Raw genomic sequence first — 15,067 nt, 5'->3', positions numbered from 1 at the left:
TTTTGTATTGTATTTTGTGTTGATTGTGAGGGGGTTTGGAATCATATAAGCGTTTGCTTCGTCCACCTCCTTTTCAAACCATGCACTTGTATAATTTGTCCGTTATGTTGATTTGTGAGAAAATTAGAGTGCTGGTTTGAAATAAATATCATCATCATGTGGGAGTGGAGGCTAATGAAGACGTTGATAAACTAGCTAAATAAACTGTAAAACACACAGAGATAAAATATTCAAGTGACTCTGAGCAAAGAAGAGGTTAAAGATAAAATTAAAGAATTCATAAACAACAAATGGCACGAAGTATGGAACAGTGATAACAAGGGTAGGCTAGACATAGTATACAGAAACAAGTAGGAAATGGAAGAAGTGTTTTTAGGAATAGAAAAGAAGATACAATTATTCCTCACATTCGAATAGAGACTAAATCATTCTTTGTTCAAAATTGGAAAACATAAATGTAATTATTGTGATTAGGCAGAAACAATTGAACATGTTTTAATAAAATGTATAAAATATGTAAAAGAAAGGTTAGAACTTATGAAGGAAGTAAGAAACTTGGGTGTTGAATCATTTAATATGGAAAGCCTATTGAAAAGGCATGCAGAACAAGATAAAATATATAGTGCTAATATGAAATATATTAAAGCAATAGGAGTAAACTGGAGAATTTAAAGTAATTGATTTAAAATATATATATAAAGGTAAATATATATATATAAATGTCCTTCTCCTCCACTCTCTTGTTTATGTTACTAATTTCTACACGAGTGCTTCACACTCCAGTCCAGTTGGTGGCGGTAATGCACCGAAAGTTGGTTTGCCAACCGCCATAAAACTCCATTAGAAGAAGGAGATGTTCCTCTAGATGGCGACATTTGTTTATATTTCAATCACGTGATCTTGTTGTTGAGTCCAGTCCATCTTGGTTCATTCATGAAGAGAAAGAGAGTCTTATCTGTTATTTACCGGACTGTGAGTACATTTATTATTATTATTATTTATTGAGAGAAATCTAAATCTGTCAACTTATACATGTCAATGAGCTCGACTAGCGTCTGATTCCCGAGCGAATGACTCTTAAGAGCCGGTTCATTTGAGTGAATCAAAAACACTTATAAACGAGCCGTAGCGGTTATTGAAATAATCTAACTCTGATATTATTAAACCCTAAAACACTTAACTCTAAAATTAACCAATGTTGTACATTACACTGAAACTTAAGCTCGTTACTGACGTGACAACATGTAAAGATTGTTTGTTGTGTTTAGCAATATTTTATGTAATGGATAATTGAATCTGGTAAACACAAGGAGTAACACAACAGAAGATTAGTTTATTTCAGACACGTTTAATCGATGTCTGATTACAGCAATAAACCCTCATCAATATTATTTCATCTGTCTGAACTGAATTGATGGTTTAACAGTGATGGAAATATAGAGCACATAGATAATAACACCACTTTTGAGAAGATAATGACTAAAATACTTAAGAAATTAGAATGATTTACAGTAGACAAACATAACACTCGTTTGATGTTAGTCATTATCTAAAGTCTGGATGATGTTCTGTTGCAAGAAAGTGTTTGAAAATAAATCTCACAAAAAATGATCAGTCTAGGTTAACCATATCTCATGAAAGAAGCTTGATATAGAAGTTAAAGTAAAAAAACTGAAATAATGCAATTGTTTTTAAGTTACTATTTGAATTTACTATTTAATTGCGAGTGATTGTAAGTGTGATGATCATCTGCTAAATGAGCAACAACGACCACAATTCACTCCTTCAGTCAGTGAAGCTCCCACAGCCGTTCATGAGAGTTTAAATGCTGGGGAATATTCCCATCTTCCCACAGGAGAAGAAGAAGCAAGCAGGAGGAATTACTCCAGGAGAAACTACTGACATACTATTGTAAAGATGGAGATTAAGGAAGAACCCTTCATAATAAAAGATGAAGATAGAGAGGAACAAACAGGTTGGTGTTTTCCTTCATTCTCTTTAATGACTGATGAGGAACATTAAGATGAAAACTGACATATAACAATAACATCTAAAACTAGATACTAGTAGTGTCGATTGTAAACTAGATTTGTGCTAAATTGAGGCTCACTTTCTGTATATTTCTTTTGTTCTCATTTGTCTTTCTTTAATTGAATTGTGGGAATTTAATTTGTTGATTTTAGACCCAAAGGAAGTGAAAGAAGACAAACCTAGTTTTATAAATGAAAAAAAAGTTGTTTCAAGGACTGAAAAGACTTTCAGACAAAAACGAGCTGGAAAAACTGAAGTCAAAGGATCTTTCACCTGCACTCAGTGTGGAAATAGTTTCGTTCAGAAAGGAAGCTTGAATGAGCACATGAGAATTCACACTGGAGAAAAACCGTTCACATGCTCTCAGTGTGGAAAGAGTTTCAATCGCAAGAGCTTTCTCAAAGAGCATCTGCGCTCTCACACTGGAGTGAAGTCGTTCAGCTGTGATCAGTGTGAGAAAACATTTGTTTTTTCATCTAGCTTAAGAGAACACCTTAATGTTCATGGTGTGAAGTCTCACTTTTGTTCTTTTTGTGGAAAGAGTTTTTCAAAACTGCAGACTTTAAAAGAGCATGAACGTATTCATACTGGTGTGAGACCTTATATGTGCTTTGACTGTGGGAAGACCTTTACTAGATCCAGCATCTTAAAGTCACACCAGAGAGTTCACACTGGAGAGAAACCGTACAAGTGCTCACACTGTGGAAAGAGTTTCGCTCACTTAAAATCCTTGAAAGCTCATGGGAGAGTTCATACTGGAGAGTAACCGTACAAGTGCTCACACTGTGGACAGAGTTTCTCTTACTCATCATTCTTGAAAGATCATGAAAGTTCACACTGGAGAGAAGACGCATCAGTGCTCTTCATTTGGGAAAAGTTTAACCCAATAATCTAGTCTATGGAGTAAGAAAAAGCACTGTTTCAAGTAAATAATTTGACATAGTGAAATCACTCAGAAACTGTACATTTTGAGACTTAGAGAAATAAAAAGGAACAACTTATGTGACAAATTTTCCTGAAATCAAGGGGTTAAACATTGTAACATTGATCAAGTGTGTAGTATTTTTTTTATATATTTTTTTTAATAAAACTTGAAAATGGAAGAGATGATGAAATTAAGTGCACATGGTCTGTGTATGTGGTAAGTTTCTCGGGGGAACACAAAACATTTGCGAGAGAGCGCTAAAGAATTGACTTATTATTTATCCTCCCATCTCATATTTTCCCACCACCACGTCCCCTTAGCACTCTTTACTTCAGCACTGATAGCAGCTGTAAAACAGGTATTTTATTGCCACCGACACTGACCATATTGTGCACTTCATTTAATCTTCTCTTAAAGTTTTTGTTTTATTACTTTAGTTTATTCCCTTTAGTTTGTTTGTTTATTTGTCTATTTATTTATTATTTTTCCTCACATCATATTTTTTTCATCCCATGTCCCTTAAGGGCCTCCATAGTAAAGTGATGAACTTGTACTTTACATAGATTTTTGTCAATGATAAGATAAAAAATTAAATAAATAATCTAGCTAAACAATTAACTTATTGCCTTGATTCTTGTTTAAGCAGATTCTTTGTAATCTTATCATCAGAATAATTTTGTATATAAATGAATAGTTTACCCCAAAAATGTCATGATTGTCCAAGATGTGTAGGTGTTTCTTTCTTCAGCTGAAGAGAAATTAAGGAATGGAGGAAAACATTCCAGGATTCCAGGATTTTGTTCTGTCACACTTGACCTTTCCAACTTGCATACTTCACACAATATGTTTTGAATTAAACCAAGCTAGAGCAAGGTATGTATTTGTAGTTAAAAATTATAAACATTTTTTATTTCTTTCTGAAAATGACCAATCATTTTACTAGAGAAGACCCTTGTCAGCTGGGACATGTGGATTACTTTGAAGCTGCCTAAATTTGGATTTTGGACCGTCAAAAATGGTCTACGGTGAGCAGCGTTCAATTACAGTAGATGGAGAAAGATCCTAGAATGTTTTCCTCCAACACCTTAATTTCTTTTCGGCTGAATAAAGAAAGATCAGTACATCTCGGATGGCCTGGGGGTGAGTAAATAATCAGTGGGTGAACTATTCCTTTAATGAAGTGAACATCAAACAACTGTGGTAACTCAGAATCAACTAACAATCACGCTGAGACATGGGATCTTCTGCTATTGTTACTTGCACTGCTTGCCACATGTTTAGCAGTGGCTTCTCTGTCAGCGGTGGGGGTTTCACATGTGATTAATAGTTCATATATTTCATGTGCGATAAATAGCAGGGAAATACTGTAGATAGGCTGACAGAAAAGATTTCAGAATTGGAGACACGCATCCAAACTGTAATCGAGGAGAGTAAGAATGCAAGGGCTTTAAATACTGCTTTGGATGTGACTAGCTTAGCTAGTACATTGTTCGGTTCTGGTTGCAGATCCCCTGCAGCAGTGTGACTGTGAGACGGCATAGTCATTAGGGCTGGGCAAAAAAATAGATTTTCCGATTAATCGTTTTTTTTAAATGTGGTCGATACAAAATCGATTCTCAAACGCCACAAATCGTTTTTATTCCATATTTATTTATCTATTGCCCAAAAGCCAGTATTAGTTTTCCTCCACTGTTCAAAGGCTTGCAAACTTAATTTTATAGTTAATGCTGTGAGATTTTGTTTGTTTTATCTTAATCATAAAATAACCTCAACAATCACGATTGCGATGTCAAGCCTACGCAATTATATGGCGCAAAATGCTGTTTTATTTTTATTTTTATGAAATAAACAAATTTGGGCTGTTAATGCAGCATCTGTTAATTTTTGTCATCCTTTGGCTAGTGTTACATAATCCCGCTCTTATTCATGCAAATGTTTTTAAACCATTCATGCGCGATGACAAAAAAGTTTGCTGCCTGTGAATGTCCTGACTATGACACACAGAAAGACTCACGCTGATATCGTGCGTGCGCACAAGACAGCCCAGAATACAGTTCTCTTTCGCGCTTGAACGAACAATAACACACACAATTATGCCAAAATGTCTTTTTGTCGAGTATCTTCATAATATTAGAGCAGTCTTATGATGAACGTGAAGAGTTGTGACTCGTGAGAGAATGAGGCGCGTGTGAGATCTGCGTCTCTGTCAGCAGCGGCTGGTCTTAAAGGGACAGTACACAGTAGCCACTAATTATCTCTGTCCTTAAAGTTAATCAAAGAACAAAGGGAACAGAGAAAAACACTCCCTGCTCTTGACTAAAGAACTTTTGTAACTTTAATAAGGATTAGTCTATATATAATTTTTACTCAGACTCCCCACTCAGAAACCTGTTGAAAGTGCATTAGTTACTCGAAGTTCCCTTGTATGGTGGCTCACACCTCATTATATAGCAGGGGGGTAATCCAGCACCCGGAAAGCGTACCATCCCCGGGGGCCGCCATTGGCTAACAAGCCATCACCTGCTGTTAGCATTCCATTGACTCCCATTCATTTTGGCGTCACTTTGACAGCGAATAACTTTACATCTGAGATGTTTAAAAGACTCTATTTGTCCATTGTTTATTTCTAAAGAAACATGACAATGTATAAAAGGCTCCATTACCTTGTATCTTACGGTATGGCCCAGTAGAAGCAGTTTTTGTAAAAATAGGCTAACGATTGCGTCATAACCACGCGACTCTCTGGAAATTACCGTATAGACAGGAGGAGAAGCTCGCAGTCAATCGGGGGGACGTGGAGGCATAAAGTCAAGGGAGAAGCCCATAGAGAGTCATAAAGTTGCTCTTGCTCCTAGCTCATGGACAGCTCCTTCTCACGCTCTCCGTTTCTGCAAGATTCGGAAGAGAATGATTCAGATTTCTCTTGGCACAGCTACTAGAAGATTTACAACTGTCAGACAGGTTGCTCACATCACATCTACGTCATCAAGCTCAGTTTGAGTCTGCGCAAGTACGCTCAGCCATCAGGAAGTGAGTGCTTCTAATTTGCTTCACTTTTCCCCGTTGAAGTCTATGGGGTCGCTGTGTCCATTTCATTTACTGTCTATGTTATATAGTGCCCACTTCTCCTCAGTGTATTTAGGGACCATTCTTCCAGTCCCGCCACCTCTGGTGCAACGGGGCACAGCAGTTTCTGCCCAGGAATGTTGCAGAACTGGGAGGACTGTATTAGAGAAGTATGTTTGGTTGTCCCCTGCTGGCGAGCCTTTCAGGGCACTGGGCGTATTTCTCAACCTACACGAGAGGTCAGTTTCAAGGGGCTGATATCGGTTTAGACTATTTGGCAGTGTGGCAATTTCTGCCAATTGTGTCTCTGTGGGTTTTGCAATTTAAGAGGGGCTGATGCCGAGGTGCTCAGGCCTCTGAGGGCAGACCCCTCCGGAAAAGGCTCACACCTCCTTATACAGTGCCCGTTTCTCCTCGGTGCCCTCAGGGGATCGTTCTGCCAACCCCTCCACTGTTGGTTTCCCATAAGGTTAACCTCTCAGTGTCTGCCCGGGGATGTTGCACTGGGAGGCTCGAATCATCTGAGGTGGTTACTAGAGGAGCCAGCCCGGTTGTTCCCTGTCGGTTATCCACTTCAGGGCGCTGATGTGACTAGCAATACACCAGAGGCCAGTCTCGAGAGTAGATCCTCTGCCGTCATCTGGCAGCGTGGAAACTTCTGCTGAATGTGTCTCAGTGAGTCCTGCAGCAGAAAGAGGCTACAGAATTTAATCTGGTTCTCAACTGCCTCAATTCAACAGGGTTCTTCCCACAGTGGTCGGCCTCGAGACATTGTAACTCTCCTGGGGAAGGAGGCCATAGGACGTGTTCCTCCACCCAAGAGAGATTCTGTGTTCTACAGCCAATACTTTATCGTTCCGAAAAAAAGGATGAGGGTTGCATCCGATCATAGATCTCCAGACTAAATCGTATGGTTAAAACTTTCAAATTTAAAATGCTAACATTGAAACAAATCATTACTTAAATCAGATCCGAGGACTGGCTTGTCAATATAGATCTCTAAGACGCATACTTCCTTGTATCCATCCTTCCACAACACAGGAAGTTTCTGAGGTTTGCTTTCGGGATCGATGGAATGTGTGGATGCAGCTCTAGCTCCGCGGCGACTTCAGGGCATTCGCATATTAAACTATACATCAACGATTGATTGATATTATCTCAATCAGAGCAGTTGGTGGTTTTGCATCGAGGTGTTATTCTCTTCCATATGAAAGAGCTGGGGTTAAGGCTGAATACCAAGAAGTGTGTGCTTTCTCTGACTCAGAGGACCACTTTTCCAGGCACGGTGTGGGATTTGCAGAGGATTCAGGCACGTCTATCTCCTGCCCATATCGTTTTTCATCCTCGCAACCATAAACAAGATGAAGCTTGGCTAGTCACTCACTGTCAAACAGTTTCAGAGACTGTTGGGTGTGATGGCAGAAGTGTCCAACGTGATACCTTTTGGCCTGCTGTGTCTTCGTACCTTGGTGGTGTAGAAGAAACGTTGGTTCTTGTCCCAGGGTCCCTCCCTGCTGGGAGCTACTTGTCATCGGGTAATGCTAATGACAGATGCATCTCTCACAGGCTGGGGAGCGATCATCAGTGGTCGCTCAGCACGGGGTCTGTGGTGGGGGTCATCATCTTTCCTTGCCTTGAGATAATGACTGTCTTTCTAAAATACCTGTTTTATAGCTGCCATCTAGTGGCCTCTGTGATGAACCATATCTCATGTTAGAGCAACACAAAAATCAGCTTCAGTTGTGGTCATAAGTTTACATATCCTATGCAGAATTTGAAAAACTTTTAAAAAAAGAGATCATAAATAGTCATTTTGTTTTGTATTTAGTATTTAACAGTGGGCAGTTTAACTGCTCAGGACAAACAAGGGCCTCATGAATAATTATCACAAAACAAAAACAGTCGTTGATCCTCCAGGTAATGACGTAATATGAAGAATCAAGTGAATGCAAACTCTTGAATTTGGTCATTTGTGTAAATTCAGTAATCAGGGAATTGTTTCTAAATGACTGTTTGATGAAAACACTGAAAACATGATAATTGAGAGTGATTGTCAGTGTGATGATCATCTGCTAAATGAGCAACAACGACCACAATTCACTCCTTCAGTCAGTGAAGCTCCCACAGCCGTTCATGAGAGTTTAAATGCTGGGGAATATTCCAATTTTCCCACAGGAGAAGAAGAAGCAAGCAGGAGGAATTTCTCCAGGAGAAACTACGGACATACTATTGTAAAGATGGAGTTTGAGGAGGAACCCTGCAGAATAAAAGATGAAGATACAGAGGAACAAACAGGTTGGTGTCCATTCTTGACGCTGGACATCAAGACTACAATACTTATTAAGGCTAACATTAAGACTAAAATAACATTAACTAGGAACAGATATGAAAATACAGAGATCAGTTTGGCAAAATACATTTATAGTTACAGAAGATGTATTGTAGATGCATTTCTTGTATTTTCATGTCTTATACAGTGGGGAGAACAAGTATTTGATACACTGCCGATTTTGCAGGTTTTCCCACTTACAAAGCATGTAGAAATCTGTAATTTTTATCATAGGTACTCTTCAACTGTGAGTGACGGAATCTAAAACAAAAATCCAGAAAATCACATTGTATCATTTTTTAAGTAATTAGTTTGCATTTTATTGCATGACATAAGTATTTGATACATCAGAAAAGCAGAACTTAATATTTGGTACAGAAACCTTTGTTTGCAATTACAGAGATCATACATTTCCTGTAGTTCTTGACCAGGTTTTGCACACACTGCAGCAGGGATTTTGGCCCACTCCTCCATACAGACCTTCTCCAGATCCTTCAGGTTTCGGGGCTGTCGCTGGGCAATACAGACTTTCAGCTCCCTCCAAAGATTTTCTATTGGGTTCAGGTCTGGAGACTGGGGTAGGCCACTCCAGGACCTTGAGATGCTTCTTACGGAGCCACTCCTTAGTTGCCCTGGCTGTGCGTTTTGGGTCGTTGTCATGCTGGAAGACCCAGCCACGACCCATCTTCAATAATCTTACTGAGGGAAGGAGGTTGTTGGCCAAGATCTCGCGATACATGGCCCCATCCATCCTCCCCTCAATACGCTGCCCCACGAGGTGAGATCTTGCACGGTGCCCCAGACCGAGGGAGATTGACCGTCATCTTGAACTTCTTCCATTTTCTAATAATTGCGCCAACAGTAGTTGCCTTCTCACCAAGCTGCTTGCCTATTGTCCTGTAGCCAATCCCAACCTTGTGCGGGTCTACAATTTTATCCCTGATGTCCTTACACAGCTCTCTGGTCTTGGCAATTGTGGAGAGGTTGGAGTCTGTTTGATTGAGTGTGTGGACATGTGTCTTTTATACAGGTAACGAGTTAAAACAAGTGCAGTTAATACAGGTAATGAGTGGAGAACAGGAGGGCTTCTTAAAGAAAAACGAACAGGTCTGTGAGAGCCGGAATTCTTACTGGTTGGTAGGTGATCAAATACTTATGTCATGCAATAAAATGCAAATTAATTATTTAAAAATCATACAATGTGATTTTCTGGATTTTTGACAGTTTTGAAAATTACCAGAGGTGGACGAAGTACACAATTTCCTTACTTGAGTGAAAGTACAGATACTACTGATCAAATATTACTCCGTTACAAGTAAAAGTTGTAAAGACCTATTTTTACTTAAGTAAAAGTACAGAAGTACTCGTTTTTAAAAGTACTTAAAGGTGCATTGCGCAAGTCTCTGAGTTTTTGCAGAACTATGCCCCCTCTGGCGGCAAGCGAAACTGCAGCCAGAAGTGTGCACGCTCACGGACAAAAGTTTTCTTTTTTTTATCTTACGTGGAGTTTGCGTTGGTGTTTGAAATGAACTACAAGCCGGTCTCTTAGAATCCATCTTCTACGGAGAATGGCGGCGAATACACAAACCTGCCAGACAGCCAGGTGAGCGTGCCGTGAACGTAACATGAAAAGTTGCTTAATGCACCTTTAAGTATCAGAAGTAAAAAGTAAATGTCAATGCATTGTTTTATTATTGTTGCATTGTTGTGTGTAATACTTAAAGTACCGTATGCCTCTGAATCTATGCCTGCCTTTCCTCATATCAATATCACATTTATTTCTAGAACACAGTTCCAGTAGTGGGATTGAATGTGACATTGAATAAGTCACTCAATAACGTCCACAATGGTTTCGGACACCCAAATGGCTGTTCCCTCAAATAGTGCCCTATTTAAAGTTTTTTGGCTTTTAGTATGAATATGTTAGCCTTACTGTTATCTATAAGCTAGTGTACTCCAAAACAATGACAAAATTCACATTTAGAAGACCAAACCCAACGTTGAAAATGAAAATCAGGTTGATGTCAGAATCCAATGCCAGATTGACGTTGATCTCCAACGTTGGGCAGACGTTGTATTGTGGTTGAAAATGAAAATCGGGTTGACGTCAGAAACCAACATCAGTCGTGTTCTGACGTCAACCCCACTTTCATTTTCAACCAAAATGCAACCCCTGCAATCAAAATCATCCACTGACTGATGTTACTTTCTACTCAAGGACCTTGACAGATTTGTAGTGGAGTAAAAAGTACGATATTTGTCTTTCAAATGTAGTGAAGTTAAAGTAAAAAGTTTCCAGAAAAAATAATACTCAAGTAAAGTACAGATACTCAAAAAGTGTACTTAAGTACAGAATTCAAGTAAATGTACTTTGTTACTGTCCACCTCTGAAAATTACAGACCTCTACATGCTTTGTAAGTAGGAAAACCTGCAAAATCGGCAGTGTTTTAAATACTTGTTCTCCCCACTGTAGTTTGTTATTTTAAGATGAGTTAGGGGAAATGTATCTTTCAGTGTTAAAGTAGTTGCCAAGATTTTATAACATATTATAATTGCAGGAGTACTTTTAGCACCTGATAAATAACCTCAAATAAAATACCTGAGCATGGTTGCTTTCTTTTATTTCAATCTTGAATTGTCTAATTTAACATGTTTTAGGTCTGATGGAACAAAGTGAAGTGGAGGAGAAACTCCATCAGTTTCAGAAACCTCAACAAAACACTCAAAGAGGAGGAGAGAAATGTTCTTTCATCTGCTCTCAGTGTGGAAGGAGCTTCACAGCTAAATCAAGCTTGAAGATGCACATGAGAATCCACACCGGAGAGAAACCCTTCACATGCCATCAGTGTGGAAAGAGCTTCCCATGGGCAACTAGTCTCCAAAATCATCTGCTGTTTCACTCAGGAAAAAGATCATTCCGCTGTGATCAGTGTGACAAGACATTTGTTTTGGAAGTGCACCTGAAAAGACACATGAACATGCATGCAGATGTGAAGCCTCATGTGTGTTCTGTGTGTGGAAAGAGTTTTTCACTACGGGATCATTTAAAAAAGCATGAGCTTATTCATACTGGTGTTAAACCGTATATGTGCACTAACTGTGGAAAGTCCTTTACTGGATCCAGCGACTTAAAAACACACCAGAGAGTTCATACTGGAGAGAAACCGTACAAGTGTTCACACTGTGAAAAGAGTTTCGCTCTGTCAGGATCCTTAAAAGATCATGAGAGAGTTCATACTGGAGAGAAACCGTACAAGTGTTCACACTGTGGACAGAGTTTCACCCAATCATCTGGTCTATGGACTCATGAGAAAAAGCATTGTCTAAAGTTATCTAGTGAGCAAAGTTCACATTCAGGTTCATCACTTACAAGTAAATGACAAGAGTGACTTCATTTAAGTGTGTCATTTGCTAAAATTAGAGGTAAAATTTGCCGTCCACCACCGAACTCTCAGCCGCAATTTTTTTTAAATAAAAATGCTGTCGTCACCGGCGCGCAATGACTTATGGGGTAGGATAGTCCGCAAAGGATGCATTTATGTATCCTTCCTTTCACGGGGAAACGAAGGGTGCATTTGGCGTCGCTTTTGAATCAGGGCTGCGATGACGCAACCGAATACGGCCTTCGAAGGATGCAGAATTGAATTGGGAGTCTTTCGGAAAAGTTGTCATAGATTTTAAACATTATTATTACAATGGGTAAATATCTTGTACACAAAAGTAAGTGGAATAATAGTAAACCCTCTTTAAATTACTTTAAAAATGAATGTAAAAAATACTTAGAATCTTTAAAACACTTATCCAAAGATAATCAAACCCTTGGAGAATTGTATAAATCCATGTATGAGTCTCTTACCTTTTAAGTTTGGTAAGGTTTTATACCTGTAATTATTTATTTATTTGTCTTTCCTTGCACCCCCTCTAAAATGGTTAAAGAATGTTTGTTTTGTTTGTTGTTATTGTATGTGATATATATATATATACACACATCGACATTTATGATGGAGTTATGATTGGAAAAGTGTATATTTTGTAATAGGCATTTTATTGTTCCCTATTTGGTTTAGTAAATTGATATTGTCCAATAAAAAAAAAGAATTGAATTGGGACAGCCTTCATCGCGCCACGGTGACACAATCGGCCTTCAAATACGGCCTTCAGAGGATGCAGCCTTTTGGTTTCCATGATAATAAAAGTAAAAAACAGAAAGAAATATACCTAATTAATCTATTGATCATTTTAGGGAAATATCATATTCACAAAGCCAAATTTAGTAATTCTAAACCTTTTGGTAAGGAGACGGAATAGTACATCAAATCCATCCATGATTCAAAAAATAAGAAGGCTGCTAAAACCATTCAGTTGTGCTCTATCTTTAATGTATTTATTTGAAACTCCCCCTGGCTCTGCTCTTGTCTGTATATATTTTTTTCTGTATTTATGACTCTATTTGTGTGTTCTGACTGCTTGTATCGTAAAGATTTAATAAAGATTTTAAAAAAAAAGAAAAAAAAAGAGGATGCAGCCTTCGCATTGGGACACAGCTATTGTGTGTAACACGTCAATAGAATTATCCCGGAGGTAATACAGCCTCGGTCGATGACGTCATTGGCGCGCACCCGCGACGCGAGGCTATAAGTAGATGAGCTCGTGCAGTGGCCAGATTACAACTAGACTACCCTCCTTGAGGATCTCCATGACGTTAACTCGTTCATGGGGAAAACCTTATTCTTCGTGCATCTTTGTGCCCTTGACGTCAATTTATTAAACTATCGTGGGTGCAGGGGCGTGTACTTATACGATGATGTGCCAGTCCGAAGAGACGCTTGGAGAGCACTCCCCACCAAGCCATGTATAATAACATCCCCGCTGGTGGGGGTCAGACTGGCGCTGCTCTGCACACTATGGCAGTGTTGCAGGCATACCAAGCTGATCTGATTAAAAAAAGTGTGGCGAGTTGCGTTCCCCCTCGTAAAGACTGGGGACCGGCTCGTTGCGCTGAGCAGCCTCATAATATACCAGAGACAAAAATCCTGAGTTTTTTTGTCCCAGGTTCGTGGGGGTGTGCCCCTTCAGGACAGGGCATGTAAAATACATCAATCAGCTCCTACCTGACACCCTCACGAAACCACTGTAACATCCTTGCCACCTCTGGTGATTCGGGGGGTAGTGGTTTCCAGCGAAATGTTCTTTTGTTTCCTGTTATCGCCCGGGACACAGAACATTTAACATTCCCCTAACAGGAAGTATTAAAGAGACTTTGGCAGCGTGAAAGCTACTGCCGGGTAACTCTTTTTGTGTCGTAAAGGCAGTAAAAAGGAATATGTTATTATCTGACAGTTAGTTATGGGTGTAACAGATATTTGATCTATGATCCGTACAGGCCACACCCCACAGTGTGCATGTCACCCACTCTGTAATTGCACAGTGTAACCATGATAGAGTGAAAGTTTATCATCTACACATTTTTAAGTCTTTCTAGTTTAACCCTCTGAGGTCTGAGGGGTTTTTGGGGTCCTTGAGATGTTCTGACATGCCCTGACATTTGTGCTTTTTTCAGTTGCTTATAAACATATTAATGGCAAAGGTATAATTACACTCTATTTAGCACAAACAGGGCTACCATAATATGTGAGCAACATGCATGTACATGTTTGTATTTTTGAGAGAATAATGTTTATGCATGGTTATTGAAAAAACTAAAAATGAAAGTTTCTGAAATAAGGCCACAAAACACATACTAAATACGTGTCAATAAGACTTTTGACTAATTGATGTCTTTGCCTAGAATTTTTTCTTCAAAATGATGTGAAAATCATCCTGCCCTTATCATTCACATAACACAATACATTGATTTAAATCTTGTAAAACACTTTTTGTTTGTAAAGGCAATATGCGCAAGCAACCATTCAACAGCATCATGCATATGTAGTGGTTCACACCTCAGGAGACAATGGGGCCCGCATACTTAATGAGCCATTCATTCAGGTGTGTCACCTATAGCCACAAGAAAGAATGCAAGAGCAATATATATACAGTATATATATATATATATATATATATATTCTACTAAATTGGTTCACAGTTGGAAGCATGTCAATTTTTTTTTTTTTTTTTTTAAATTTTGCTTGCAAATTGTATAATATCCAAGGAAAACATGTCTATTAATTGTGCAGTTAATTCTCATACTGTATTTTCAGTTTTGGAATATGTATCCTCTCCCCAAATTTGTCAATAATAAAACACAATAAAAATTATTTAAAGAAAATGCTTATATTTACCTTTTAAAATTTGTTTACATCTACCTTGTAAATATTTTTTTTTTTTATTAAAAAGGTTACAATTACAACAACAATTGAAGTGTAATCTTTCTTTGTAAAAACTAAAGTATACATTTTATCATACATATTTCAAACTTCGAATATAGCCTACATTGACAAAACATACTATATTTAACATATTAGCAAAAATTGGCAAACATATTTGAGGTGGCAGATATTTTACAGTAAAAATGTGTAATCTATCCAAAACTAATCAACGAAATGTTGTCTTTCATTTGTCTGTAAAATAGGTCTTTCGTTTTTATTATAAGGAATATAAATGTTAATTTGCAGTTTAATACGTTGCTTATACAAATACATTTTATTTCAACATATTTCAATCGATTTTACTCAGTATAGCTAAATAGTTTGCTAAAAGCAGATCATTTATTCAC

At 38.3% G+C, this 15,067-nt stretch overlaps 1 protein-coding gene and 1 long non-coding RNA gene across 4 annotated transcripts in view; one reads left to right on the top strand and one right to left on the bottom strand.

The window, feature by feature from the left end:
* LOC309478151 (uncharacterized protein) overlaps positions 1-4,822 on the top strand; it is a 70,916-nt gene extending 66,094 nt beyond the window's left edge. For 2 of the 3 annotated variants that reach the window (XM_082141732.1, XM_082141735.1), the window contains one exon: positions 2,184-4,822. In XM_082141732.1, coding sequence (XP_081997858.1) covers positions 2,184-2,797 — 614 coding nt within the window. In that variant the 3' untranslated portion in view covers positions 2,798-4,822. The remainder of the gene's footprint in view (positions 1-2,183) is intronic. The other variant, XM_082141733.1, reaches the window with a different exon arrangement.
* Positions 1-15,067, bottom strand: part of LOC309478240 — a 117,171-nt gene that overhangs the window by 30,919 nt on the left and 71,185 nt on the right. The gene's annotated exons all lie outside the window — the stretch shown is intronic.

This window comes from Leuciscus leuciscus, assembly GCF_965113295.1.
Source record: "Leuciscus leuciscus genome assembly, chromosome: 16".
Lineage (NCBI taxonomy): Eukaryota > Metazoa > Chordata > Actinopteri > Cypriniformes > Leuciscidae > Leuciscus > Leuciscus leuciscus.
Note: the sequence above shows the minus strand (reverse complement) of the source record. Positions and strands in the feature narration are given on the sequence as shown.